The 26,588-nt window shown below is 40.7% G+C and overlaps 2 protein-coding genes across 5 annotated transcripts; both read right to left on the reverse strand.

The window, feature by feature from the left end:
- Window positions 1-468: 468 nt before the first annotated feature.
- LOC146546537 (cytochrome P450 2J4-like) lies at window positions 469-9,335 on the reverse strand. Of its 3 annotated transcripts, none has more exons than XM_085266382.1 (9): window positions 9,058-9,335; window positions 6,446-6,582; window positions 6,148-6,278; window positions 5,863-6,023; window positions 4,330-4,506; window positions 4,089-4,227; window positions 3,317-3,504; window positions 1,975-2,116; window positions 469-1,822 (listed from the first exon to the last, which is right to left on the reverse strand). In XM_085266382.1, exons 1-9 carry the CDS (start codon window positions 9,256-9,258, stop codon window positions 1,647-1,649), a joined length of 1,452 nt encoding a protein of 483 aa, XP_085122508.1. In that variant the 5' UTR covers window positions 9,259-9,335; the 3' UTR covers window positions 469-1,646. The 3 variants fall into 3 exon arrangements, 2 of the variants coding, with proteins under 2 accessions (XP_085122508.1, XP_085122507.1); XM_085266381.1 differs by having other exon boundaries at window positions 6,129-6,278; window positions 6,420-6,582; window positions 9,058-9,334; XR_014890933.1 differs by having other exon boundaries at window positions 1,686-1,822; window positions 1,975-2,150; window positions 6,129-6,278; window positions 6,420-6,582; window positions 9,058-9,334.
- Window positions 9,336-11,910: 2,575 nt separating this feature from the next.
- LOC146546538 (cytochrome P450 2J4-like) lies at window positions 11,911-26,306 on the reverse strand. Of its 2 annotated transcripts, none has more exons than XM_085266389.1 (9): window positions 25,609-26,306; window positions 22,906-23,042; window positions 22,596-22,726; window positions 21,395-21,555; window positions 20,813-20,989; window positions 20,576-20,714; window positions 19,866-20,053; window positions 12,620-12,761; window positions 11,911-12,513 (listed from the first exon to the last, which is right to left on the reverse strand). In XM_085266389.1, the coding sequence occupies exons 1-9, from the start codon at window positions 25,807-25,809 to the stop codon at window positions 12,338-12,340; spliced, it is 1,452 nt and encodes a 483-aa protein (XP_085122515.1). In that variant the 5' UTR covers window positions 25,810-26,306; the 3' UTR covers window positions 11,911-12,337. The 2 variants fall into 2 exon arrangements, with proteins under 2 accessions (XP_085122515.1, XP_085122514.1); XM_085266388.1 differs by having other exon boundaries at window positions 22,577-22,726; window positions 22,880-23,042; window positions 25,609-26,299.
- Window positions 26,307-26,588: the final 282 nt, after the last annotated feature.

Raw genomic sequence — 26,588 nt, forward strand, 5'->3', positions numbered from 1 at the left:
TTCCTTGTTAACTGATGGCCCAGTGTAAAGGAAACGTTGCATGTCACATCATCACACATACAGAAATTATTAACATGTATAGCTTTAACAAGCGTTATCTAACAGTTTTTATGATTTTCCTATATGTTATATTAATTGATCATACATCTGAAAATGATACATTCTCTGTTTGTTTGGCGTGTCACGTGTTTCCTGTACTTATTGTAATTTATTTGTCACTGCTTTTTGTTTCAATCAGCAGTGAAGGATGCGAAAAAGCATTAATCAAATTAAACAACTCAGCTGATTTGTAAAGAAAGACATTTTCTGGGGGAGTTCCTCTACATTATTTAACAGTTGGGGTAGGGAGATTACAAGCTGTTAGTGATAGCTGTCAGTCCAGTCATTCATTGTATTACTGCCCTCTGCCAAGGTAAAGACTAAAGCTGACACCACTGACACAAGCTCATAATGAAAAAGGCAAGTGCATGCAGAAAATCTATTTATTTATGACATTGTGCATTTTATAACAAGCAGTGGTATGAAAAATAAAAACACTCACACCAACTGAAATAAATTATTATGGTTATTAAGATCACCCTGTCACCACCTGGTTTGCCTGCATTCCTCTGATATCCAAATAAACATAAACCTATATACTTTTCAAAATAGTTTGTGAATTTAAAAGGGCCTTCTTGTTTAAGAGTGACATAAGATTGTTGGTAATCAACCCGCCCATTAGGTTATATCATAGAGAGTCTACTGTAGAATAACAACTGATTTCTTATGTTCTTTTAAAGAAATTGGGAAAGTCAAGATAAGGATTACCACGTTTAGCAGAACACCTTCAAAATACCATCAAAGCAAACAGAATTTTTTTTTACTATTCTGATATATTTCCAGAATCTTAAAATACTTTAAACACATCATTGACGAGTGTTAGCTTCATTAACCAGGAGGTCACTGTTTCATGAGGGTCCGTCAGTGCCAACAAAACTGACTAAACACAGCGAGTGGTTTTGTGCAACACAAAGACAGAATCTAAGAGTAATCATCAAGCACAGTGGTGCAAAATTATAGAATTGCATTCCTGCCTCAAGCACTGAGCAACTTCAAAACACTGAATCAAATAAGCATTGTTTCATAGAGTACTTAAAGATTATGTGAAATCATCTTTTGGATAATTGAACTAAAATAGGTTATTGATCCTCGACATACAAGCAAATCCACCAAGATATGGTGGGAGTTTGTTTTCAATGTAGACACTGACTCAAGTGTAGATTAAACTTAATAAATTAAAGTTTGAATCCTATGTAAATATCTCTGCAGTACTATTAAACGTTAAAAACAGAATACTGTTTTTTTTGTCCAGCTGTATTTATCTTATTGTCAAAATTTTACTGAAGTCCTTGTAAATGTTTGCTTATGACAGCGATTATCATGCATATGCAGTGGAATGTGATCTCTTAAAAAGTTGTAATTTAATATTGTAAACCTTTCAAATTTTTATTTGTTGAATACAATGGATGGAATGGCTCCTTTAAAAGGTCTCCATGGTGAGAAGAATTTAGCAGGTATAGATAATGCTTCATATGACAAATATGATGGAGGACATTGATTCATCAAACTGAGTATCAGACAATTTCAGTTTTGTCATAGTTGATGGTTTAACGCGGTACAGCACAGAGGCGGTAAGGTTTGGGACAGCGTGCGGCTCCCAACTGGAACTCCAGACTGGGCTGCTCTCCAGCAGGTGGCGAAAGAGAAAACCTCTGAAGGAGGGAGGTGAAAAACAAAAACAACTCCATCCTGGCCAGCTGTTCTCCAAGACACACACGCTTGCCTGAGAATAAACAATATGACATGAGTTTTATTCAAAAAATTTACAAGATATTCACTATATCATAGAGTTTACTCCACTTCTGCAACAAACCAAGGATGTATGCCATTTTGTCTTGGCTAAAACAGTACAAGAGGCTTTAATGTACAACAAACCTGCAGAAAATGGAAGGAAAGCATCTCTCTTGCGAAATTTACCATCCTTGTCCAGAAAGTGTTGAGGGTTGAAAGAGTGTGGAGTTTCCCACACTGACTCATCATGTAAGACTGAGTCCAGAGTAGCCACGATCATGGTACCCTGCACAAAAAATACTATAAAAATAACCAAAATACTAAAATTGAAAGAAATAAAAAAAAAAAATTAAAATTGTTATTCAAGTATATTGGTTTAATTTGCCATATAACAGAAAGTGAGCTGATGGAAAAAGGCAACGTAACATTGTCAAAATGTCCAAAAGAGCTTTTTAGTATGCAATTGTGTCAAACTACAAAGTGTATAATGCCTGTTAATTAAGAACCAGGGACAAGTGCAATGGTTGTTTTAGATGTTTTTAACCTTTAATCGTAGGTGTTAAAAAATTTATCTGTTTTCTCAAAATTTCTAATTTTTACAAGTGTATATTCTGGTGTCTATTCACATTAATTTCTCACTTTCAGTTATTGGTTTGAGTTAATATGAGAACAGTAATGAAGCTGACCTTTTTATTTGATTTGAAGTTGCATTGTCATTACATACAGTATTTCAGAGAAACTAGAGAGAAACCATGCTAAGTCATTGCTGTTTTGATGAAATAGTGGCCGTATGATTTGACATCTACTCTATCTGTCGCAGGACAAAAGGCAGTCTATGCAGGGCCATAAGAGTATCCTTATGTGTAGTCATGAATCACTGTAATACAGAGCCCTGATGTAATACTAATGTAATCCATTAGCACAGGTGTGCCACAGAGATCTATTCTTGGACCTCATGTATTTATTCTGCACATAACCACAGACTAAAAATGGACTCAGCCACTGTGTAGTTACAAAACTCTGCATTTTGATGGGTTAGCATTTTGGTTGCTGCCATGTTACTTTTTAGGAGTCAGAAGTTACCATATATTGTTGAGAAGTCTAAACAGGCATGGTACTGTGAATTATTTAAGCATTACATAAGTCATTTTAAGGACTGCATAATATCTGGATAATTTTGAGGAAGAAGAATATTTTCACCATCTTACATCACAAATACACTTTACTTTCCGGGTCCATGTGGTATCAACCTTTTGGGATTTACTTACCTGGAGGATTGATCATACATCAAAAGAGTACAGTTGATAGTGAGTGTTACACTATTTTTATACCAGGCTTTAAATGTGCTTTTTAAAGCTGCTTCATTGGTTATTTTAAGTGTAACATTAGGATTGACTTTTCAAGTCAGCTTCAAGTTGCTAAATTGGTAGACAAGGAATACTTTATTCTACAGCGAAACTGCCAGAAAGTATTATGGTTTGTGTACCTTTGGGATTGTGTATTTATCCACTGTAGTTTCCTTGACTGTCATATGAAACACATTGAGAGGAATGATGTTGGCCATTCTCTGAATCTCATGAATGACAGCATCAGTATAGGGCATGTTTTCTCGGTCACTCACAGAGGGCTGTCTGGACGAACCAACCACAGCATCAATCTCAGCTTGAACTCTCTCTGCACAGTCAAAACAGGATACAATCAGAGTCTGTATCAAGGTTATTATATTTATCTAAAAGTAAATGAAAAATTAAAATTGACAGTGAGAAACAATTTCAGGTTATTAATGTAAAAATAAAAACGTACTTAAGAAAAAACAGTTACTACCAATACTGAATTATTAACTTCAGATCAAACATAATTAGAAACATAAACAGGAACTATATTTTCAGTTTTAGTATTTGTGAATTTGTTAATATTTGTCAACACAAAAGCTACGAAACATTTAAACATATGTTTATTGAAAGGTGGAAAGTCTATATGAATGTCAATCGGCTATCTTCACATATTGATTTTTTATTGTCAGCTTCATGACCACATATGTGGTCTTCCTGTTTTCTGATAAATAATGCCAGGATCTACTCTGGAAACTAACTGATTCCCAACTAGAAATCAAAACATGCTAAAAAAAAAAATGATGAGACTATCATAAACTCTGTTTTGTGTATTATGTAGATGACTAACACAACCTGCATGCTTTTTCTCACAGTACAAGACCGACATGACAAAATACATAGTACTGTTGGGTATTACACACGCACCTTGTATATCAGGGTAGTAGATCATGTAAAGCAACCCCCAACGTAAAGTAGTGGTAGTAGTTTCAGTTCCAGCAAAAAACAGGTCCATGGTGCAAGCATGTAAGGTACTGAGAGAAAAACTTGAATCTTTGCCCTTGTTCTATCAACAGTCCAAGCAGCAGAAATTAAAATATCTTATATTTCAGGTTGCATTACAAGACCAAAATGAACAAACATGATGGAGCTCAAATACAACACTCACCTTTGTCATTTCTATAAGAAAGGCATCAATATAGTCTCTCGGTGACGCTGGGTTAAGGGTTTCTTTGTGGTCTTTGATCCTGATTTCTATAAAGTCCTTTACCTCTTGTGTCAGAGTGAACATTGTCTTATGAGGTCCAGGTAACCACTTCATCAGCCAGGGAATTATGTTGTACATCTACAGAACAGGAAGCCAGATTAAACCATCTTTTCATGACTGGACATATCATGCTGTGCATTCAAAGAATTCTGAATTGAAATCTAACACACTTCTAACAGGAATTCCACAGTGGCAAAGCTGGTGGTAGAAATATAATTACCAAGAGAAAAATATTTGAGGACAATGTCAGCAAACATTTTTTTGATTTTTGTTTTAATGAGAGAGATCAAGTTCATATTCCCCAGTGTTCACTGAAATTTAAGTTGATTTAGATAATGCTTCAAAATGAGGAGTTGTCATATAGATGAGAAGTTTCAAGACATTTTTCAAAAAGCACTTGAAGAGACTTGGCTCCACATATTACCCGATATAAGCTGATTGTTATAAAAAAAAATCTACTTAGGTACAAATACTACTTGTGAACACACGTATACAAATATGATGTCTATTGGGATTAAGGATCCTTTATTGTTATTCATCATGAAGAAAATGTGATAGAAAGAGATGCAATTACTCAGGTCTCATCTCAGTACTAGTGACATTTAAAAATAATAGACAGACATTTAGAGATTTCTCCAGATACAGACAGACAAACTGGTGGTAGCTAACCAACCGGACATTTTAGCGGAAGACAAGCAGAAGTATGTATATATATATATATATATATATATATATATATATATACACACACACACACACAAACACACACACACATATATATATATATGTCTGCAGAAATTCCCCCCACCCCTACAGGTGGGGGGAATTTCAAGCTCAGGCCCTCTACCAGAGACCTGGGAGTTTTGAGGGTCCTGTGCAGTATCTTAGCTGTTCCTAGGACTGCGCTCTTCTGGACAGAGATCTCTGATGTTGTTCCTGGGATCTGCTGGAGCCATTTGCCTAGTTTGGGAGTCACTGCACCTAGTGCTCTGATTACCACTGGGATCACCGTTACCTTCACCCTCCACATCTTCTCTGAGCCCTTGTTACTTCTGCAGCTTCTTGTGTTATTTCTTCCTGATGTTGCTGTCATTCGGTATCACTATGTCTATCACTACGGCTGTCTGCTGCTTCTGCTTGTCTTCCACTACAATGTCTGGTTGGTTAGCTACCACCAGTTTGTCTGTCTGTATCTGGAGAAATCTCTAAATGTCTGACATTTTGTTTATATCTGTGGGCTTTGCATCTGCCAGGACTTGGCTTCCTCCTCTCTGCCCTTTGGTGTGTTTTAAATCAGTATTTGTTTTTGCTCCTCATTATAAATTAGAAACCCTGTAGGGAGACTGTGGTTGCTTAAATGTGACTTTTGGATTTTATATAAATTGTGATGTAATTTGATTACTGCATAATGTAGGATGGTGGAAGGAGATTCACCTGTATCGATATGCTTCCCTGTAAGCGCAAAATTTCACTGAAATTATGAAGAATAGACTGGTACTGCCGGTCAGTGTACTCAAATCGATTCCCAAACACCAAACAGCAGATGATATTCGACACAGCATTATTTATCAGTAGCTGGACATTAAAGGGCTTTCCTGCAAATACAGACAGAAAATATGGGGACAAGTACCCAGTGTCATAACAAAGCAAGCCCACTCTATTGAATGGTGGCAATCATGTCACCAAGATGTTTTTTATACCTTGGTGTTCTGTGAAAGCCTCTGAGAGATACTGGCACTCCTGCTGGATGTATAACTCCAGAGTCTTCCTGCCCAGACCAAAGTTTCTGAGTGTATGAAGAGCAAATCTCCTCTGTTGCTTCCATGGATAACCATTTGAACCCACAAGACCTTTGAACACACAAATACACAATAATAGATTGAATAAGAAACACTACCTTACACCCCTGATTTGGTGTCTCAATTATGTTGTTCATTGTATTCAACACTAACTATATATATATTTTTTAATGAAAAAGAGAAAAACAGAACCTTCATTCCCAAATAAATCTTCAAACAGTGGTACGGTGGGTCGATCTATGAAATCGTCTCCTTGCTGGACCAGGGCTTCTTTCACAAACTTGTAGCTATTAATGACCACGGTTCTTCCACCAAAGAGTCTGATGGTGAAAATGTTTCCATATTTCTTTGCAAACTGAACAAAGACAGCAGGTAGATTTTGTGGTTCAACAGTACTCAGAGAATTAATACTGCTTCTACATCTTTACTGCAGATACTATAAGATTGCAGCAATGTTGCCTCATTAATATTACAGGGAGTGCAGAATTATTAGGCAAGTTGTATTTTTGAGGAATAATTTTTTATTGAACAACAACCATGTTCTCAATGAACCCAAAAAACTCATTAATATCAAAGCGGAATGTTTTTGGAAGTAGTTTTTAGTTTGTTTTTAGTTTTAGCTATTTTAGGGGGATATCTGTGTGTGCAGGTGACTATTACTGTGCATAATTATTAGGCAACTTAACAAAAAACAAATATATACCCATTTCAATTATTTATTTTTACCAGTGAAACCAATATAACATCTCCACATTCACAAATATACGTTTCTGACATTCAAAAACAAAACAAAAACAAATCAGCGACCAATATAGCCACCTTTCTTTGCAAGGACACTCAAAAGCCTGCCATCCATGGATTCTGTCAGTGTTTTGATCTGTTAACCATCAACATTGCGTGCAGCAACAACCACAGCCTCCCAGACACTGTTCAGAGAGGTGTACTGTTTTCCCTCCTTGTAAATCTCACATTTGATGATGGACCACAGGTTCTCAATGGGGTTCAGATCAGGTGAACAAGGAGGCCATGTCATTAGTTTTTCTTCTTTTATACCCTTTCTTGCCAGCCACGCTGTGGAGTACTTGGACGCGTGTGATGGAGCATTGTCCTGCATGAAAATCATGTTTTTCTTGAAGGATGCAGACTTCTTCCTGTACCACTGCTTGAAGAAGGTGTCTTCCAGAAACTGGCAGTAGGACTGGGAGTTGAGCTTGACTCCATCCTCAACCCGAAAAGGCCCCACAAGCTCATCTTTGATGATACCAGCCCAAACCAGTACTCCACCTCCACCTTGCTGGCGTCTGAGTCGGACTGGAGCTCTCTGCCCTTTACCAATCCAGCCACGGGCCCATCCATCTGGCCCATCAAGACTCACTCTCATTTCATCAGTCCATAAAACCTTAGAAAAACCAGTCTTGAGATATTTCTTGGCCCAGTCTTGACGTTTCAGCTTGTGTGTCTTGTTCAGTGGTGGTCGTCTTTCAGCCTTTGTTACCTTGGCCATGTCTCTGAGTATTGCACACCTTGTGCTTTTGGGCACTCCAGTGATGTTGCAGCTCTGAAATATGGCCAAACTGGTGGCAAGTGGCATCGTGGCAGCTGCACGCTTGACTTTTCTCAGTTCATGGGCAGTTATTTTGCGCCTTGGTTTTTCCACACGCTTCTTGCGACCCTGTTGACTATTTTGAATGAAACGCTTGATTGTTCGATGATCACGCTTCAGAAGCTTTGCAATTTTGAGACTGCTGCATCCCTCTGCAAGATATCTCACTATTTTTGACTTTTCTGAGCCTGTCAAGTCCTTCTTTTGACCCATTTTGCCAAAGGAAAGGACGTTGCCTAATAATTATGCACACCTGATATAGGGTGTTGATGTCATTAGACCACACCCCTTCTCATTACAGAGTTGCACATCACCTAATATGCTTAATTGGTAATAGGCTTTCGAGCCTATACAGCTTGGAGTAAGACAACATGCATGAAGAGGATGATGTGGACAAAATACTCATTTGCCTAATAATTCTGCACTCCCTGTATATCTCTTAACAAGAACCCAAACTGCAAACACATGAGAAAATATTTAAAAAGAGAATATAAGTAACCGAAAATGCAGCTCTGGCTGAACCCTCTTGATGTGGTCTCCATAAACCAAACTCAAGCAACAAATCTTTTCTCTTGTGTGAATAAAGGCAACTGCAGATAAAGTTCACTGAGTTAATGATTGCCAGAGTTTTAAATGGGGACTTGCCTGAACTTGTTCTGTAGTACTTTAAACAGGCAGAAGGTCCTTTTACTAACTATTACATCCATATTACAAATATTCTTCCACTGAGGATAAGTAATGGCCATTGAAAAAAGATGCTCCTTTAATTCTTGGATATTTTATTATTAACCCTTCAGAGGAGGTTATGTTTTTGGTAGCATTTATATCCATGCATGCCAGCATTTTGTTTGTAAACATGACAGCTCAATTTTAAAATTTATTGTTATTTATTGTTTTTGTTGCTATGCATTTGCATTTAAATATCTTGTCAAATTTGACCTCTTATGTCATTTTTTCATTTCGCATCTGCCTTTCTTGCAGGTTGACCCCAAGATGCGTTAAATTTTTATAGAAAGTTTTATTGAGAGAAAGAGAAAATTAGCTAGAAATATATTGTAGTATTATATTGTAAAATAAGCACAAGTTATACTATTATCCATTACCTACTCCTATATAACATTTTTGTAATTAAAGTAAAGCTACCCTTATCTGATTTTTAAGGAAAAAAGAAAGAAAAGAAAGATATTAAAATTAAAACACTATTCCCTTAATAGTAAACACGAGTACCTCTCTGAACTGCAGGTGTATTCTGTCAGGCCTGATGCGATGAATGTCACCGAGAAGCGGGAGAGCCCACGGTCCAGGTGGGAAGTTTTTCGGCACTCTGTTCTTCCAAATATCAGACAACAGCAGGAAAACACAGAGAAATATTAAAATGCTCCTTCCATCTATCCACTCAAAGCCAAGAACACTGTATAATGTCTCCATTTAAAGTTCTTAATGTCGCATGCTGGATTACTGTAGTGATTTAACTGTGATGCTACCACGAAACAAAGTGCGATCAGATAAATGGGTGGACTACTTAAAACACAAAGGTGAAGCTAAGACTAGCCTTCAAAATAAAAGCTGATAATGGTGGTGTTATTTTCAGTTTTTTTTACACATAGTACATTATTACATGCAAAAAGGCTACACATAAAATTATGTATGAAGTACTGATTACTGTATCAGTAATATCGGTGATTGACATTGTGAGGGAAAAACAATTATTTCCTGCATAAAACCAGCACAGCCAACCCACCTCCTAAAGAAAAGCGAACAAAGACATGTATATGTAGATATGTAAACAGTGTCCAGTAACTTTATACCATTTCATAATGATGGAGAGGCCAAACTATTGAGTGCTGCATTATTAAGTGGCTGAATAAAACAATGATATAGCTTCCAAGCAAACATCTTGTTTGTGTGCTTGGAAGTTTTTTTTTCTTTTCACAATTTAAGTCCTTTCAATGGCAGTCAAGCCTGAATACGAACTACCAAGCTAACAATTACGCATGTTTAATTCTAAAAAAACATGGTTGACTCATGTAAGTAGAACACGAGGAAAGAAAAAAAGAAGTCTGGTTGCAAATTTTGAAGCCAATATGATAACCTTATTACACCAACGATGTGGATGTCTAGCTTTTTAGATCCAATCTGGTCTTTAAGTCTGACGTCATTAGCCGTTTCCGGGCCCAAATTCCGCTTCAGGTCCCAAAATCAAACAAACACTGCAGCATTACATTACTGTGGAGTTACAAACTGTCTAAATTCTTTCATCTTTAATCAGTGTGGCTGCTGTAACAGGTAACAATTAAGTTTAACATCCAGGCATCCATGAAAACAGGATTAATAAAATTTGGAAGTTAGCAGGGAGTTAGCTCGCTAGTTTCCACCTAAACATAATATACCAGGTTCTGAAAGGGATTTCTGAAAAAAATTAAGATATACAGCTCTGCTATCTGCGAACATTGAGGAAGACAGCAAGCTAAACAGTAGTGATGCTTGTAGGGTTACTGAAGTTAGACTAGCTGTAAAATATTAAGATGTGCTACTTGATCGCTAGTGACACAGTTGTGTTAGCATAATAGACTTTGACAGTTTTGAGGGAGAGTGAGTCCAAAAGTCCGCAAAACTACAGATATCAAAGCAACTGCAGAGCGAAAACAATTAATCCTCCTGACAACTTTGTGGTGTTTACTGCCAGGGGTATGCTACTATATCCATTAAGGAAGGGTTTTTCTCAGCCTTCGTCAACTGAGACGGGCAAAAAGAGTCCCAGGTCCACTCTCAGCCAGGCCAAGTTTGTTTACTATATTGGTTAAAGATGGGTGATGCATCACCTTCTGACAGCGAAGACGGGCAGATAGCCTCCCAGGTGCATCTTAGCAGGGCTGAGTTTATTTAACCCTTTCTTTGGACTTATCACCGTTGGCCATAACACAACCAAAGGTTACTTATTGATCCTAATTACTACATTTGAGACAGTATTGGTCAACATGTCCTCATACAACAAGTGGCACACACTTCATTAATGTAATTGTAGATAATATTTGACCTAAATATGTGGGTCTTGTGATTTAAACATGTAGGTTAGATGCTTATCACAATGATTCCGTTATATAAAACACTCCAGTGTAGGTATATATATATAGTGTACGCGAGTATATATGATTACATAGTATATATGTGAATATATATGTCATAAATTGTGGAATTCTTTTTTCTGGCAGCCACATTTGGGACCAGCTGTAGTTCGTGTTTGGTTCATGCAAATGTATAACAAATTGCATTGATCAAACAAAGAGGAATTATAAGCATGGCATGGCAGCTAGATTCCTTTGGATCAAACTGAGCTGAACTTAATAAGTCGCCTAAGCCAGATAGAGCAAGATTGGACTAAATTGACAGTGATGCTTATTTATGCTGGGTTTTTACAATATTGGCCCACATTTATAAGCAAGGAGCCCAGCTATATATGAATAAGGTCAGTGTGCCATTGTCTACTTTACTTACATGAAGTAATTGTGCTCTTGTGATGTCACCAATGTCAGAAGGATTTAAGCACCTGGCAACCTAGAAGTGCTCCAGTTCCTGTGACCTGTTTATCCATTTCCTGCAAAGCTGACAGTAGTGCAGTATCTTCCAGACCAAGCTCCTTTCTGGACAGCTTTTGCAAGAGGATCTTAACAAAGAGGACAACAGAACTCCAGATTCTTAAAGGAGAGTTAAAGTATTGTAAATTGAACTAAAAGAGAAACAATACCCCAGAGGTACAGAGGTTTGGATGCCCAGTTGCAGCCCAAACACTCTCCCCACAACAAGGAAGTCATGATCCAAATCAAGTACTTCATACCATGTATTCTATACTTTTTTGGTATTGCAACCATCATGGCACACCTGCTGCTCATATATTTTTACATTTCAAATGATTAGTTTTAGAAGTATTTCTAAAAGGATTTCAATGCTCTCTCTACTCTTGCCACCCTAGATTTTCTCTTACTTGTCGTTTTCTATCTCTAACGTCAAACACACTTCAGGTAAAACAAAAACCTTTGACTGTGTGTTAATGGTGTAAAGAGAAATGAAAAGTCAAGCTTGAGATTTTTTTAATGGTAATTGTTCAGAATTAACATTCATTTCAGCTAAAGTAACAATTTAGAACAAATGATTCTGTAAGCCTTCAAATACAGTGGAAAGTTTTCTAACAGATTACTTTGATTGTCCTTAAAAGGGACAGAATCCACTTTACTTGTAAAAGCAATGAACCAGGCAGGTATCTCTGAAATCGTTAACCAGAACAGAGACTCAATCCTTTCACTTGCCTTAATGTCAGAAAAAAAGGATAAACTAATCTCAGTTTTTTGGTGGTTTAACATTTTTAGTAATTTCTGTTAGAGTACAATAGATTTATATTGTAAAAGTTAATGAAAAAGGTCTACTGGACTACAAGAACAAAAACTAAACTGCATTAGATGATAAATGTAATAAAGGAGTGATTTATTTTCAGTTTGCCATAGTTGATGGTTTAACGTGGTACAGCACAGAGGCGGTAAGGTTTGGGACAGCGTATGCCTCCCAACTGGAAATCCAGACTGGGCTGCTCTCCAGCAGGTGGCGAAAGAGAAAACCTTTGGAGGAGGGAAGTAAACAACAGGAATAACTCCATCCTGGCCAGCTGTTCTCCAAGACACACACGCTTGCCTGAGAATAAACAGTAAGTCATGAGTTTTATTCAAACAATTTTTTTTACTACACTTCTGCAACAAACCAAGGATGCATGCCATTTGGCTAAAAGAGTACAACAAACCTGCAGAAAATGGAAGGAAAGCATCTCTCTTACGAAATTTACCATCCTTGTCCAGAAAGTGTTGAGGATTGAAAGAGTGTGGAGTTTCCCACATTGACTCATCGTGTAGGACTGAGTCCAGGGTAGCCAGTATCATGGTACCCTGAACAAAAAAACCCCCAAAAACCCCACAAAATAATCTTAAGACCTGAGATACTGAAATTGGAAAACCAACAAGTAAACAAACAAACAAATCTAAATTGTTACTGAAAATTGGTTTAATTTGCCATATGACAGAATCCAAATCCAATTTATATAGCATTTTAAAAAAACAGAAACATCTTGATGCATGCTCATCCAGGTAAGTAAATATCCAAAATTTGATTCTTTTCATCTGGACATAGCATTTTCAGTGGGAGAAACATTTCATCACTCATCCAAGTGACTTCTTCAGTCTCAGCTGACTGCAGGTTTCCCCAGTCTTATAAACAGTACATTTACATAATGACTGAAACCAGCCCACTGAAGGAACAATATGCTGGGAGGCCAGTTGGGGAATGGCTGCAATCACAGCATTGTACGATGGCGAAAGATGTACCCTTAGGCCCCCTCCTCGATTAAGAGGTGGTCTTTCCCTTTTCACGTAAATGGCCTCCTTGACTCCGCGTTCAAACCAGCGTTTTCACTTAGGCAGTAGTTGTCCTTCTCTCCTGGATCGGCTGGAGCTTTCTTTTGGTGCCTTCCCATCTTTGACAAAAGTCCAGCTGGGATAACTACGTTTACTCAGGGACTTCTTGATGTGATGTTCTTCTGCCTCCCTGGTCGCTGTGTCTGTGGGGATTGTGTTATGTCTCTGTGTTGTAGCGTCCTGATGACACCCAGTTTATGCTCCAGTGGATGATGAGAATCAAACCTTAAATACCGATTCATATGTGCAGGTTTACAGTACAAATCAGCTTTTAGATGTCCCCCATTACTGATGGAAATCTCACAGTCTTAGAAGGCTAACCTGCCATTTTTCATATCCTCCCTGGTGAAATTGATGTGTCGGTCCACGTGATCCGTGAATTGTGGTACGTCCTGAGATTTGATTTTCACCCAGGTGTCATCCACATATCTGAACTAATGACTTGGTGGTGTTCCAGGGTAGGATAGCAAAGCCCTCTTTTCCACTTCTTCCATGTATAAATTGGCCACGATAGATGAAACTGGGGAACCCATGCACACCCATGTTCCTGCCTGTAGAACTGACCCTTGTATGTGAAGTAGGCCGAATGAAGATACAGTTCCAAAAGCAAACACACTTGGTCAATGCTGAGAGTGGTTCTGTTGCTGAGGTTTGGGTCATCCTGTAATCTCTTACAAACTACCTCCAACGCTTCCGTGACTGGGATGCAAGTGAATGGTAAATGGCCTGTATTTATATAGCGCTTTACTAGTCCCTAAGGACCCCAAAGCGTTTTACATATCCAGTCATCCACTAATTCACACACACATTCACACACTGGTGATGGCAAGCTACATTGTAGCCACAGCCACCCTGGGGCGCACTGACAGAGGCGAGGCTGCTGGACACTGGTGCCACCGGGCCCTCTGACCACCACCAGTAGGCAACGGGTGAAGTGTCTTGCCCAAGGACACAACGACCTACACATTGTCCAAGCCGGGGCTCAAACCGGCAACCTTCCGATTACAAGGCGAACGCCCAACTCTTGAGCCACGATGTAACATCGTACGATGTAACAGTGAAGAGAGATGTAACATCGTACGAGACCATGGTTTCATCCACCTCCATAATGACATCTCTCATCTTCTCAACAAAATCCAAATGTAAATGTACTGTTTATAAGATTGGGGAAACCTGCAGTAAGCAGAGACTGAATAACTCACTTGGATGAGTGACGAAACGTTTCTCCCACTGAAAATGCTACATCCAGATGAGCATTTTCAAGTTTTGGGGTAAAAATCAGAAAGTTTGCCTAAAGTGCTGTACAAGAACAAAACCATCCATCCATCCATCCATCCATCCATCTTCATCCGCTTATCCGAGGTCGGGTCGCGGGGGTAGCAGCCTAAGCAAAGAGGTCCAGACCTCCCTCTCCCCAGCCACCTCCTCCAGCTTGTCCGGGGGAATACCAAGGCGTTCCCAGGCCAGCCGAGAGATATAATCTCTCCAGCGTGTCCTGGGTCTGCCCCGGGGCCTCCTCCCGGTGGGACATGCCTGGAACACCTCGCCCAGGAGGCGCCCAGGGGGCATCCTTGCCAGATGCCCGAACCACCTCAGCTGGCTCCTTTCGATGTGGAGCAGCAGCTGCTCTACTCTAAGCCCCTCCCGGATGGCCGAACTTCTCACCCTATCTCTAAGGGAGAGGCCAGCCACCCTTCGGAGGAAGCTCATTTCCGCCGCTTGTATCCGCGATCTCGTTCTTTCGGTCACTACCCACAGCTCGTGGCCATAGGTGAGGGTAGGGACGTAGATCGACCGGTAAATTGAGAGCTTCGCTTTTACACTCAGCTCCCTCTTCACCACGACTGACCGGTGCAGCGTCCGCATTACTGCAGCCGCAGCCCCAATCCGTCTGTCGATCTCCAGCTCCCTTCTCCCATCACTCGCGAACAAGACCCCGAGATACTTGAACTCCTCCACTTGGGGCAGGAACTCATCCCCGACCCGGAGTGGGCACTCCACCCTTTTCCGGCTGAGAACCATGGCCTCAGATTTGGAGGTGCTGATCCTCATTCCCGCTGCGTTACACTCGGCTGCGAACCGCTCCAGTGCGAGCTGGAGGCCCTCACCCGATGAAGCCAACAGAACCACATCATCCGCAAAAATCAGAGATGAGATTCTGAGGCCACCAAAGCGAAAGCCCTCCGCCACTTGGCTGCGCCTAGAAATCCTGTCCATAAAAATTATGAACAGAACCGGAGACAAAGGGCAGCCTTGGCGGAGCCCATCACCCACCGGGAACGAGTCCGACTTATTGCCGGCAATGCGAACCAAGCTCTTGCAACGGTTGTATAGGGATTGAATGGCCCGTAGCAATGGGCCAGACACCCCATACTCGCGCAACACCTCCCACAGGACGCCCCGAGGGACACGGTCGAATGCCTTCTCCAGGTCCACAAAACACATGTAGACTGGTTGGGCAAACTCCCATGCACCCTCAAGTATCCTCGAGAGGACAAAGAGCTGGTCCAGTGTTCCGCGACCAGGACGAAAACCGCATTGTTCCTCCTGTATCCGAGGTTCGACTAGCGGACGAACCCTCCTCTCCAGCACCCTGGCATAGACTTTCCCGGGGAGGCTGAGGAGTGTGATCCCCCTGTAGTTGGAACACACCCTCCGGTCCCCCTTCTTGAAGATGGGGACCACCACCCCGGTCTGCCAGTCCACAGGTACTGCCCCTGATCTCCACGCAACATTGCAGAGACGTGTCAACCAAGACAGCCCTACAACGTCCAGAGCCTTCAGGAACTCGGGGCGGACCTCATCGACACCAGGGGCTCTGCCACCAAGGAGTTGTTTAACTGCCTCAGTGACCTCGCCCCCGGAAATCGGTGGGTCATTCCCCTCATCCCCAGACTCTGCTTCCTCCCCGGAAGACGTGTCAGTGGGATTAAGGAGGTCCTCGAAGTATTCCTTCCACCGCCCGACAATTTTCTCAGTCGACGTCAACAGCGCTCCGCCAGCACTATACACAGTGCAGGTAGAGCACCGCTTTCCCCTCCTGAGACGCCTGACGGTTTGCCAGAATCTCTTCGAGGCAGTCCGAAAGTCTTTTTCCATGGCCTCTCCGAACTCCTCCCACACCCGAGTTTTTGCTTCAGCCACTGCCCGAGCCGCATTCCGCTTGGCCTGTCGATACCTGTCGGCTGCCTCCGGAGTCCCACAGGCTAACCAAGCCCGATAGGCCTCCTTCTTCAGCCTGGTGGCTCCCTTCACCTCTGGTGTCCACCATTTGGTTCGGGGATTACCACCACGGCAGGCACCAACCACCTTGCGGCCGCAGCTCAATGCAGCAGCTTCGGCAATGGAGACGCTGAACATGGTCCATTCGGACTCAATGTCCCCAGTCTCCCTCGGAATGCTGTTGAAGCTCTGCCGGAGGTGTGCGTTGAAGATCTCGCGGACTGGGGCCTCTGCTAGACGTTCCCAGCACACCCTCACTACGCGTTTAGGTGCACCAGGTCTGTCCAGCGTCCTCCCCCGCCACCTGATCCAACTCACCACCAGGTGGTGATCAGTTGACAGCTCAGCCCCTCTCTTTACCCGAGTGTCCAGAACATATGGTCGCAGGTCTGGTGATACGATTACAAAATCGATCATCGACCTACGGCCTAGAGCATCCTGGTGCCACGTGCACTTATGGACACTCTTATGTTCGAACAGGGTGTTCGTTATGGCCAAACTGTGATTAGCACAGAAGTCCAATAACAAAGCACCGCTCGGGTTCAGATCAGGGAGGCCGTTCCTCCCAATCACGCCCCTCCAGGTCTCGCTGTCGTTACCCACGTGAGCATTGAAGTCTCCCAGCAGGACAACAGAGTCTCCAGGTGGAGCACCTTCCAGCACCCCCCCCAGGGACTCTAAGAAGGCTGGGTACTCCGAACTGCCACTCGGCGCATAAGCGCAGATGACAGTCAGGACCCGTTCCCCGACCCTAAGGCGCAGGGAACAAACCCTCTCGTCCACCGGGAAAAACCCCAACGTACCGGCAGCAAGCCGAGGGGATATAAGAATACCCACCCCAGCCCGCCGCCTCTCACCAGGGGCAACTCCAGACTGAGACAGAGTCCAGCCCCTCTCCAGGAGACTGGTTCCAGAGCCCAGACAATGCGTAGAGGTGAGCCCAACTATATCTAGCCGGTACCTCTCAACCTCACGCACCAACTCAGGCTCCTTCCCCACCAGAGAGGTGACATTCCATGTCCCTATTGCCAGTCTTGGCAGCCGGGGGTCGGTCCGCCAGGGCCTCCGCTCCTGGCCGCCACCCGGCTCACAATGCACCCGACCCCTATGGCGCCTCCTGCGGGTGGTGGGCCTGCGGGAGGATGGGCCCATGTCTCCTCTTCGGGCTGTGCCCGGCCGGGCCCCATGGACTAAGGCCCGGCCACCAGACGCTCGCCCTCGGGCACCCTCCCCGGGCCTGGCTCCAGGGCGGGGCCCCGGTAACCCTATCCCGGGCAGGGTAAACTGTTCCCTCGATATTCTTTTCATGGGGGTCTTCTGAATCGCTCTTTGTCTGGTCCCTCACCCAGGACCAGTTTGCCATGGGAGACCCTACCAGGGGGCAAAAGCCCCCAGACAACATAGCCCCTGGGATCCCTGGGACACACAAACCCCTCCACCACGATAAGGTAGCGATTCAAGGAGGAGAACAAAACAAAACAAAACAATAGATAAAATGAAGGATAAAAACATTCACATTTAAACACATAAAACATAAAAGCATAAAAAGCATATCAACTCACACCAGTCTAGACGCTATTGAACAAATGTGTTTTGAAAAGAGACTTAAACAGGAAGTGAAGATGCCTGTCTAACATTTAAAGGCAACATATTCCAAAGTTTGGGAGCCACAATTGAAAAAGCTTGTTCTCCTCTAAGTTTCAGCCTAGTTTTTGGGACAACCAAAATCATCTGGTTGTTGAAGTACATCAGAAAGGTATGGAGGAGCAAGACCGTTTAGGCATTTCTAAGTCAAGATTAGGACTTTAAAATTCATTCTGTGATAAACAGGAAGCCAAAGAAGAGGGGACAGGATAGGGAAGATATGTTCGTGCCTGTGTGTACCAGTTAAGAGACGGGCAGCAGCATTTTGAATAAGCTGAAGATGTGAGAGGGATGATTGGCTGACTCCAGCGTAAAGTGCATTGCAATAGTCAAGCCGAGTTTAGATAAAGGCATGCATTATTTTCTCTAAGTCACGCCTTGACAAAACTGACTTAAGCTTTGCTATTTGCCTTAACTGGAAAAAGCTTTTTTCAAGACAGAGCTGATTTGTTTATTACATTTAAAATCAGAGTCCATAATGACTCCCAGATTTGTGACATTCTATTTGATGTATGACCCAAGCCAACCATAATTAAGTGGGGTGCATGAGGTATTATTAGGCCTGAATATAATTACCTCTGTTTTGCTTTCATTGAAGCTCAAAAGGTTGAGAGCCATCCAAGCCTTGAAATCTTCAAGGCAGTTTAAAAGGAGTTGGATGGAGCCTGGACTATTAGGTGCTAAAAGGCTAGTGAGGTGAGCTGATGGAAAAAGGCCATGTAACATTGTCAAAAGATCTAAAAGAGCTATTTAAAACGGAAGCGATTTTATTTGGCCCAAATTGATTTTCCAACCCTCCAGATGTTAATTTCACTGTTTTGACCTCTTATTTGAAGAGTTCAATCACAAATCTTGGAGTAAAGATCGATTCTGCACTTACCTTTGATGACCACGTGAATGGGGTGATAAAATCAGCATTCTACCACCTCAGACGTCTATCGAAGGTCAAGCCCTTTTCTCTCCAAACGTAACTTAGAAATTGTAATTCATGCTTTTATTACTTCACGCCTGGATTACTGTAATTCCATTTTAATAGGGGCTGGGCACTTTGTCACGCTTACAATTAGTGCATAATGCTGCGGCTTGATTTTTAACTGGTAGAGGGAAATTCGACCACATCACTCCGGTTTTGGCCTCTCTACATTGGCTTCCAATCGAATTTAGGATCCTGTTTAAAGTTCATTTATTGGTTTTTCGGAATCATCAGAATCAGAATACTTCATTGATCCCTAGTGGAAATTATGAAAATTGTTTTTGAATCTTTCAATGGTTTGGCAACCATCTATTTGTCCGATTTGTTGAAGCCTTATGTTCCCACTCATTCCCTTCAGTCCCTAAGTCACGGCTGAAACTCAGAGGAGACCGGGCGTTCTCTATTGTGGCCCCGTTGCTTTGGAACAATCTTCCTCTTCATATTAGACAAGCTACATTTAAATTTCTTTTGACATTTTTTCAGTGTTTCCTGTAAAAATCTGACTTGCTACCTCTTTGTTCTAGTGTGGCTATTTTTAAGTATTTGTCAGTAAATACAATTACATTTTAATTTCAAGTAAAAGTAATTAAAATTCAATTTTATTAAAGAGGAATTATGCCCTCAGTCATAGGCTATATTGCTTTTGAAGACCTTTGAAGTCAGCCTCAAGTGGTTGAATTGGTAGAAAAGGAATACTTTAGTCTACAGCTAGCTGCCAGAAAGTATTATGGATTGTGTACCTTTGGGATTGTGTATTTATCCACTGTAGTTTCATTGCTTGTCATACGAAGCACATTGAGAGGAATGATGTTGGCCATTCTCTGAATCTCATGAATGACAGCATCAGTATAGGGCATGTTTTCTCGGTCACTCACAGAGGGCTGTCTGGACGAACCAACCACAGCATCGATCTCAGCTTGAACTCTCTCTGCACAGTGAAAACAGGACACAATCAGAGTGTGTATCAAGGTTATTACAGTAACCTAACACTAAGTGAGAAACTAAAAGTGAGTGTAAAAAAAGACATTCCATGTCATTAATACCAATACTGGATTACTGGACTACTTAATAAACTATGAAATATAAACAGAAACATGAACAGGAAATATATTTTTAGTTTTAGCATTTGTGAATTAGTTAACCTTTGTCAACACAACAAGCAAGAGGAGACAATCGAGCATATATCTATTAAAAAGTGAAAATATAAATGTTAATCTGCCATCTTTACAAAATGCAGATTTTATATTGTCACACATATGCTGGACTTCTTGTTTCCTGATATATACTGCTGTTTTATATTAAAAGAAAGAATACAATTGCACATTTTAGAGTAACAGAAACTAAAGTTAAAGAATTAGATCTTCTCTGGAAACTAACAGAATTTTTATTATTTCTAAACAAAAATTTGACATGACAAAATACAAGGTGCCGTTGAGTATTACATACATACCTTGTATATCAGGGTAGTAGATCATGTAAAGCAACCCCCAACGTAAAGTAGTGGCAGTAGTTTCAGTTCCAGCAAAAAACAGGTCCATGGTGCAAGCGTGTAAGTTACTGAGAGAAAAACTTGAATCTTTCTCCTCGTTCTATCAACGGTCCAAACAACAGAAATTAAAATCTGTTATCAAACTTCATTACAAGACCAAAACGAACAAACATAATAGAGATCGAGCACAACACTCACCTTTGCCATTTCTATAAGAAAGGCATCAATATAGTCTCTCGGTGACGCTGGGTCAAGGATTTCTCTGTGTTCTCTGATCCTGATATCTACGAAGTCCTTTATCTCTTGTGTCAGAGTGAAAATTGTCTTATGAGGTCCAGGTAGCCACTTCATCAGCCAGGGAATTATGTTGTACATCTACACCATAGGAAGATAGATTAATCCATATTTAATTACTGGATAAATATTCATGTGGCTGTGTGCTCCACATATGAAGCTGTGCATTCGGAAAATTATGAATAAAAATCTAGCGAAGGATTCCACAGCAGCAGAAGTGGTGGTAGAAATATAATTGCAATATATTAGAGGGCAAATTCAGCAAACTTTTTTTTGTTTGTTTTTGTTTTAATGAGACAGGATGCACACTCCACCAAAGCTGACAACGATGACAAAGATGTCATTTTATAGTCACAATATTTAATTACAGTTATTTAATTTGCACATTTTAGTTATTTAAGACGCTTAAATTTGGCTTGTGCATTTTCGATAAATCGTGATGTAATGTGATCATTGCATGATGTAGCACGGTAGGAAGAGGTTCACCTGTATTGAAATGCTTCCCTGTAAGCGCACAACTTCTTTGAAGTTATGAAGAATGGACTGGTACTGCTGATCAGTGTACTCAAATCGATTCCCAAACACCAAACAGCAGATGATATTTGACACAGCATTATTTATCAGTAGCTGGACATTAAATGGCTTTCCTGTAAATGAAGACAGAAAATATAGTGTCATGGTTAATGTGTCTGAGGAGCGGACCCAAAAGCAGATACACAAGGGACAGGACTAAAATTTAACAAAAAGCGAGCCATTTAGTTTGGCTGATAACTACAACAAAAACAAAAGCACAAGCAAACAAAGGTGAAAAACTACACAATAACTTAAACTGGGGAAAAAACTAGCATAGGACAAGGAAAAGCTCTAACTATAAACCTACAAATGAACATGAGAAACCCAAGACTAGAGAAACATGACATCCATGGACCATGAGGTGAGAATAACAGGCAACCTGAAACTAAACAAAGGGAGACAGAAGACTTAAATACACAGAAGGGTAATGAGGAAAGTGGAAACACATGGGGAACACAGCTGACACAAATTAACATGACGGCACAGGGGAAGCAAAACTAAACACACTGAATATGGAAACACAAGACTTTCAAAAAAAACCAAAAAACAGGAAACATGGGAAAACATAACCTGGGACACACAAGCTTGAGATGAGTGACAGAGAGAGAGCGAGGGAGGAAAGATGAGAGAGAGGGGGATTTGAACACTGGGGATACAGCAAAAGGGAACGAGACATGGACAAACATAACAGAGAGGGGAGACATGGAACAGAACATGAGGAGGCATGTAAACAGGAAGGGGAGATGAGACACCTTGCCCAGACAACATGGGAATAAATATGACAAAACATACAGCCAAAGCATAGAACTACTAAATAAGAGAAAACTAAAACTTTCCTTTAATTAAGTGACATCTTAATTAAAAAAAAAAAAAAAAGAAAAGAAAACTAAAACTTTCCAAAACACATTGAATTCACAAAAGAACTAAGACCTCAAAATGCTGGGTCACAGACAAAGCCCCCTGACACATGGGGGACAAATACCCATGTCATAACAGTAGGTAAACTACTGAATGGTGGCAATAAGCCTTTCTATCGCAGAGAAAGGTGGTGATCTTTGGACTCTTTGGAAAAAAGCATAGATGTCTTTTTCATGCCTTGGTGTTCTGTGAAAGCCTCTGAGAGATACTGGCACTCCTGCTGGATGTATAACTCCAGGGTCTTCTTGCCAAGACCAAAGTTTCTTAGGGTATGAAGAGCAAATCTCCTCTGCTGCCTCCATGGATAACCATTTGCTATCGCAAGACCTTTGAACACACAAATACACAATATTAGACTGAATGTAACAAACACTAGCTACATGCTTACAGCTCTGATTTGGTGTCTCAATTATGCTGTTCACTGTATTCAACACTAACTAAATATCTTTTTTTTTCAGTGAAAAAAGAGAAAAACAGAACCTTCATTGCCAAATAATTCTTCAAACAGTGGTACGGTGGGTCGATCTATGAAGTCGTCTCCTTGCTGGACCAGGGCTTCTTTCACAAACTTGTAGCTATTAATGACCACGGTTCTTCCACCAAAGATTCTGATGGTGAAAATGTTTCCATATTTCTTTGCAAACTGAACAAAGACAGCAGGCAGATGTTGTGGTTCAACAGTACTCAGAGAATTAATACTGCTTCTACATCCTTACTACAGATACTATAAGATTGCAGCAATGTTGCCTCATTAATATTATATCTCTTAACAAGAACCCAAACTGCAAACACATGAGAAAATATTTAAAAAGAGAATATAACTGAAAATGCAGCTCTGACTGAACCCTCTTGAGGTGGTCTTCAAAAACCAAACTCAAGCAACAAACCTTCTCTCTTGTGTGAATAAAGGCAACTGTAGATAAAGTTCACTGAGTTAATGATTGCCAGAGTTTTAAATGGCAACTTCCCTGAACTTGTCCTTAGTACTTTAAAAGGTGAAGGTCCTTTTACTATCCATATTACAAATATTCTTCCACTGTGGAAAAGTAATGGGTATTGAAAAAAGATGCTCCTTTAATTCTTGGATACTTTATTATTAACTCTTCGGAGGAGGTTATGTTTTTGGTAGCATTTATATCCATGCATGCCAGCATTTTGTTTGTAAACCTGAAAGCTCAATAGTAAAATTTGTTGTTATTTATTGTTTTTGTTGTTATGCAAATGCATTTGCAGCCAAATATCTTGTCATATTTTGACCTCGAATGTATTTTATACATTTCATATCTGCCTTTCTTTCAGGGTGACCCCAAGATGCGTCATATCTTTAAAGAAAGTTTTATTGAGAGAAAGAGAAAATTAGCTAGAAATATACTGTAGTATCATATTGTATAATAAGCTCAAGTTATTTATATTCAGTTCTTTCAGTTCTTGTTAGGAGAGACGGCATCCATCCCAATTTGGATGGAGCAGCTCTCATCCAACAGCTAGACCTCAGTGCAGCATTCGATACTGTTGACCATAATATCCTATTAGAGCGATTAGAACATGCTGTAGGTATTACAGGTACTGCGCTGCAGTGGTTTGTATCATATCTATCTAATAAACTCCAATTTCTGCATGTAAATGGAGAGTCCTCTTCACACACTAAGGTCAATTATGGTGTTCCACAGGGTTCAGTGCTAGGACCAATTCTGTTTACATTATACATGCTTCCCTTAGGCAGTATCATTTGAAGACATAGCATACATTTTCACTGCTATGCAGATGACACCCAGCTCTATCTGTCCATGAAGCCAGATAACACACACCAATTAGTTAAACTGCAGGAATGTCTTAAAGACATAAAGAGCTGGATGGCCGCTAACCTTTTGCTTCTTAATTCAGATAAAACTGAGGTTATTTTACTCGGCCCTGAAAATCTTAGAAATATGGTATTTAACCAGATTCTTACTCTGGATGGCATTACCTTGGCCACCAGTAACGCTGTGAGGAACCTTGGAGTCATTTTTGACCAGGACATGTCCTTCAATGCACATATTAAACAAATATGTAAGACTGCTTTCTTCCATTTGCGCAACATCTCTAAAATTAGAAATATCCTGTCTCAGAGTGACGCTGAAAAACTAGTTCATGCATTTATTTCTTCCAGGCTGGACTACTGTAATTCATTATTATCAGGATGTCCTAAAAACTCCCTGAAAAGCCTTCAGCTAATCCAAAATGCTGCAGCAAGAGTCCTGACAGGGACTAGAAAGAGAGAGCATATTTATCCTGTTCTTCCCTTCATTGGCTTCCTGTTAAATCCAGAATTCAAAATCCTGCTCCTCACATACAAGGTCTTAAATAATCAGGCCCCATCTTATCTTAATGACCTTGTAGTACCATATCACCCTATTAGAGCACTTCGCTCTCACACTGCAGGCCTACTTGTTGTTCCTAGAGTATTTAAAAGTAGAATGGGAGGGAGAGCCTTCAGTTTTCAGGCCCCTCTTCTGTGGAACCAGCTTCCAGTTTGGATTCGGGAGACAGACACTATCTCTACTTTTAAGATTAGGCTTAAAACTTTCCTTTTTGCTAAAGCATATAGTTAGGGCTGGACCAGGTGACCCTGAATCCTCCCTTAGTTATGCTGCAATAGACGTAGGCTGCCAGGGATTCCCATGATGCATTGAGTTTTTCCTTTCCAGTCACCTTTCTCACTCACTGTGTGTGAATAGACCTCTCTGCATCGAATCATATCTGTTATTAACCTCTGTCTCTCTTCCACAGCATGTCTTTATCCTGTTTTCCTTCTCTCACCCCAACCAGTCGCAGCAGATGGCCCCGCCCCTGCCTGAGCCTGGTTCTGCCGGAGGTTTCTTCCTGTTAAATAGGAGTTTTTCCTTCCCTCTGTTGCCAAAGTGCTGCTCATAGGGGGTCATATGATTGTTGGTTTTTTCTCTGTATCTATTATTCTATGATCTACTGTACAATATAAAGCACCTTAAGGCGACTGTTGTTGTGATTTGGCGCTATATAAATAAAATTGAATTGATTTTACAAATCAATACCTATTATCCATTAATATAACCATAAATATATCATTTTTGTAATTAAAGCTACCCTTATCTGATTTTTACTCCACTAACATCTTAACGTACTTTTAAGGAACAAAGAAAGAAAATATATTACAAATAAAACACTTTTCCCTTAATAGTAAACATGTGTACCTCTCTGAACTGCAGGTGTATTCTATCAGGCCTGATGCGATGAATGTCACCGAGAAACGGGAGAGCCCACGGTCCAGGTGGGAAGTTTTTCGGCACTCTGTTCTTCCAAATATCAGACAACAGCAGGAAAACACAGAGAAATATTAAAATGCTCCTCCCATCTATCCACTCCAAGCCAAGAACACTGTATAATGTCTCCATTTAAAGTTCTTAATGTGGAATGCTGGATTACTGCAGTGTTTTAACTGTGATGCTACCAAGAAACAAAGTGCGATCAGATAAATGGGTGGACTTCCTTAAACACAAAGGTGAAGGAAAGACTCGTGTTTGCGCATCTGGACTTCAAAATAAAAGCTGGTAATGGTGGGGTTATTTTTAGTGTTTTCACATGTGGGACGTTATTGCTTGCAAAAAGGCTACACGAAGATTATGAATGAGTTTCCTTTTTAAATTCCTTTAAGAGACCTTGGATTGGCCATGGAATTGTTTGAACTAGTGTTGGATGTGGACCCAGTAAAAGACCTTTCCCAGTGAGACACAACCGGTGAATGCTGGGATGTTCCTACAATATTTATGTTAAGACTGTTGCACCCATGTAATGTTTAAATGGCAGCTTGGTGATTTTTAGCCCTGGTTGTTGTTTTTTAAGGCCCAGGCTTGTTTTTATTGTAAATAAATGAAATGTTCTTGATCACCACACTGCGGGTTTTGTACTCCTTGGCTATCATTCTATTTTTTAGCTGCTCTCCAACCAATGGAAAGGATTTTTTTTTAATTTTTTTAATTTATTTAGTGATATAAATGCTGGCAGCACAAGGAGATGATGAGTGAGGAATAAAGAAGATTCAAAAATTTTAAATTAAAAGCAAGTATAAAGTTATTCAAATACAGTAAGAATGATCAAATTAAAATTGATCACTGGAGAAGGTGATGAAAGGAAAGAAAACATATCTAAACTTCTCAGGGAGGTTTTTCACAGG

This window comes from Mchenga conophoros, linkage group LG23 (genome assembly GCF_057382185.1).
Source record: "Mchenga conophoros isolate Kocher_MC1m ecotype Shallow Benthic linkage group LG23, M_conophoros_male_GT1.1, whole genome shotgun sequence".
Lineage (NCBI taxonomy): Eukaryota > Metazoa > Chordata > Actinopteri > Cichliformes > Cichlidae > Mchenga > Mchenga conophoros.

Bases quoted from the DNA above. Each gene is read 5' to 3' on its own strand.
- LOC146546537 (XM_085266381.1), bottom strand. From the start codon at position 9,258: ATGGAGACATTATACAGTGTTCTTGGCTTTGAGTGGATAGATGGAAGG. The intron at 6,583-9,057 runs GTACTCGTGTTT...GTCTTTGTTCAG, and splicing joins TACACCTGCAGTTCAGAGAG to TTTGCAAAGAAATATGGAAA. The intron at 2,117-3,316 runs GTACACAAACCA...TTTTTTGTGCAG, and splicing joins ATAAATACACAATCCCAAAG to GGTACCATGATCGTGGCTAC.
- LOC146546538 (XM_085266388.1), bottom strand. From the start codon at position 25,809: ATGGAGACATTATACAGTGTTCTTGGCTTGGAGTGGATAGATGGGAGG. The intron at 20,715-20,812 runs GTGAGTGTTGTG...GACCGTTGATAG, and splicing joins TTCTTATAGAAATGGCAAAG to AACGAGGAGAAAGATTCAAG. The intron at 12,762-19,865 runs GTACACAATCCA...TTTTTTGTTCAG, and splicing joins ATAAATACACAATCCCAAAG to GGTACCATGATACTGGCTAC.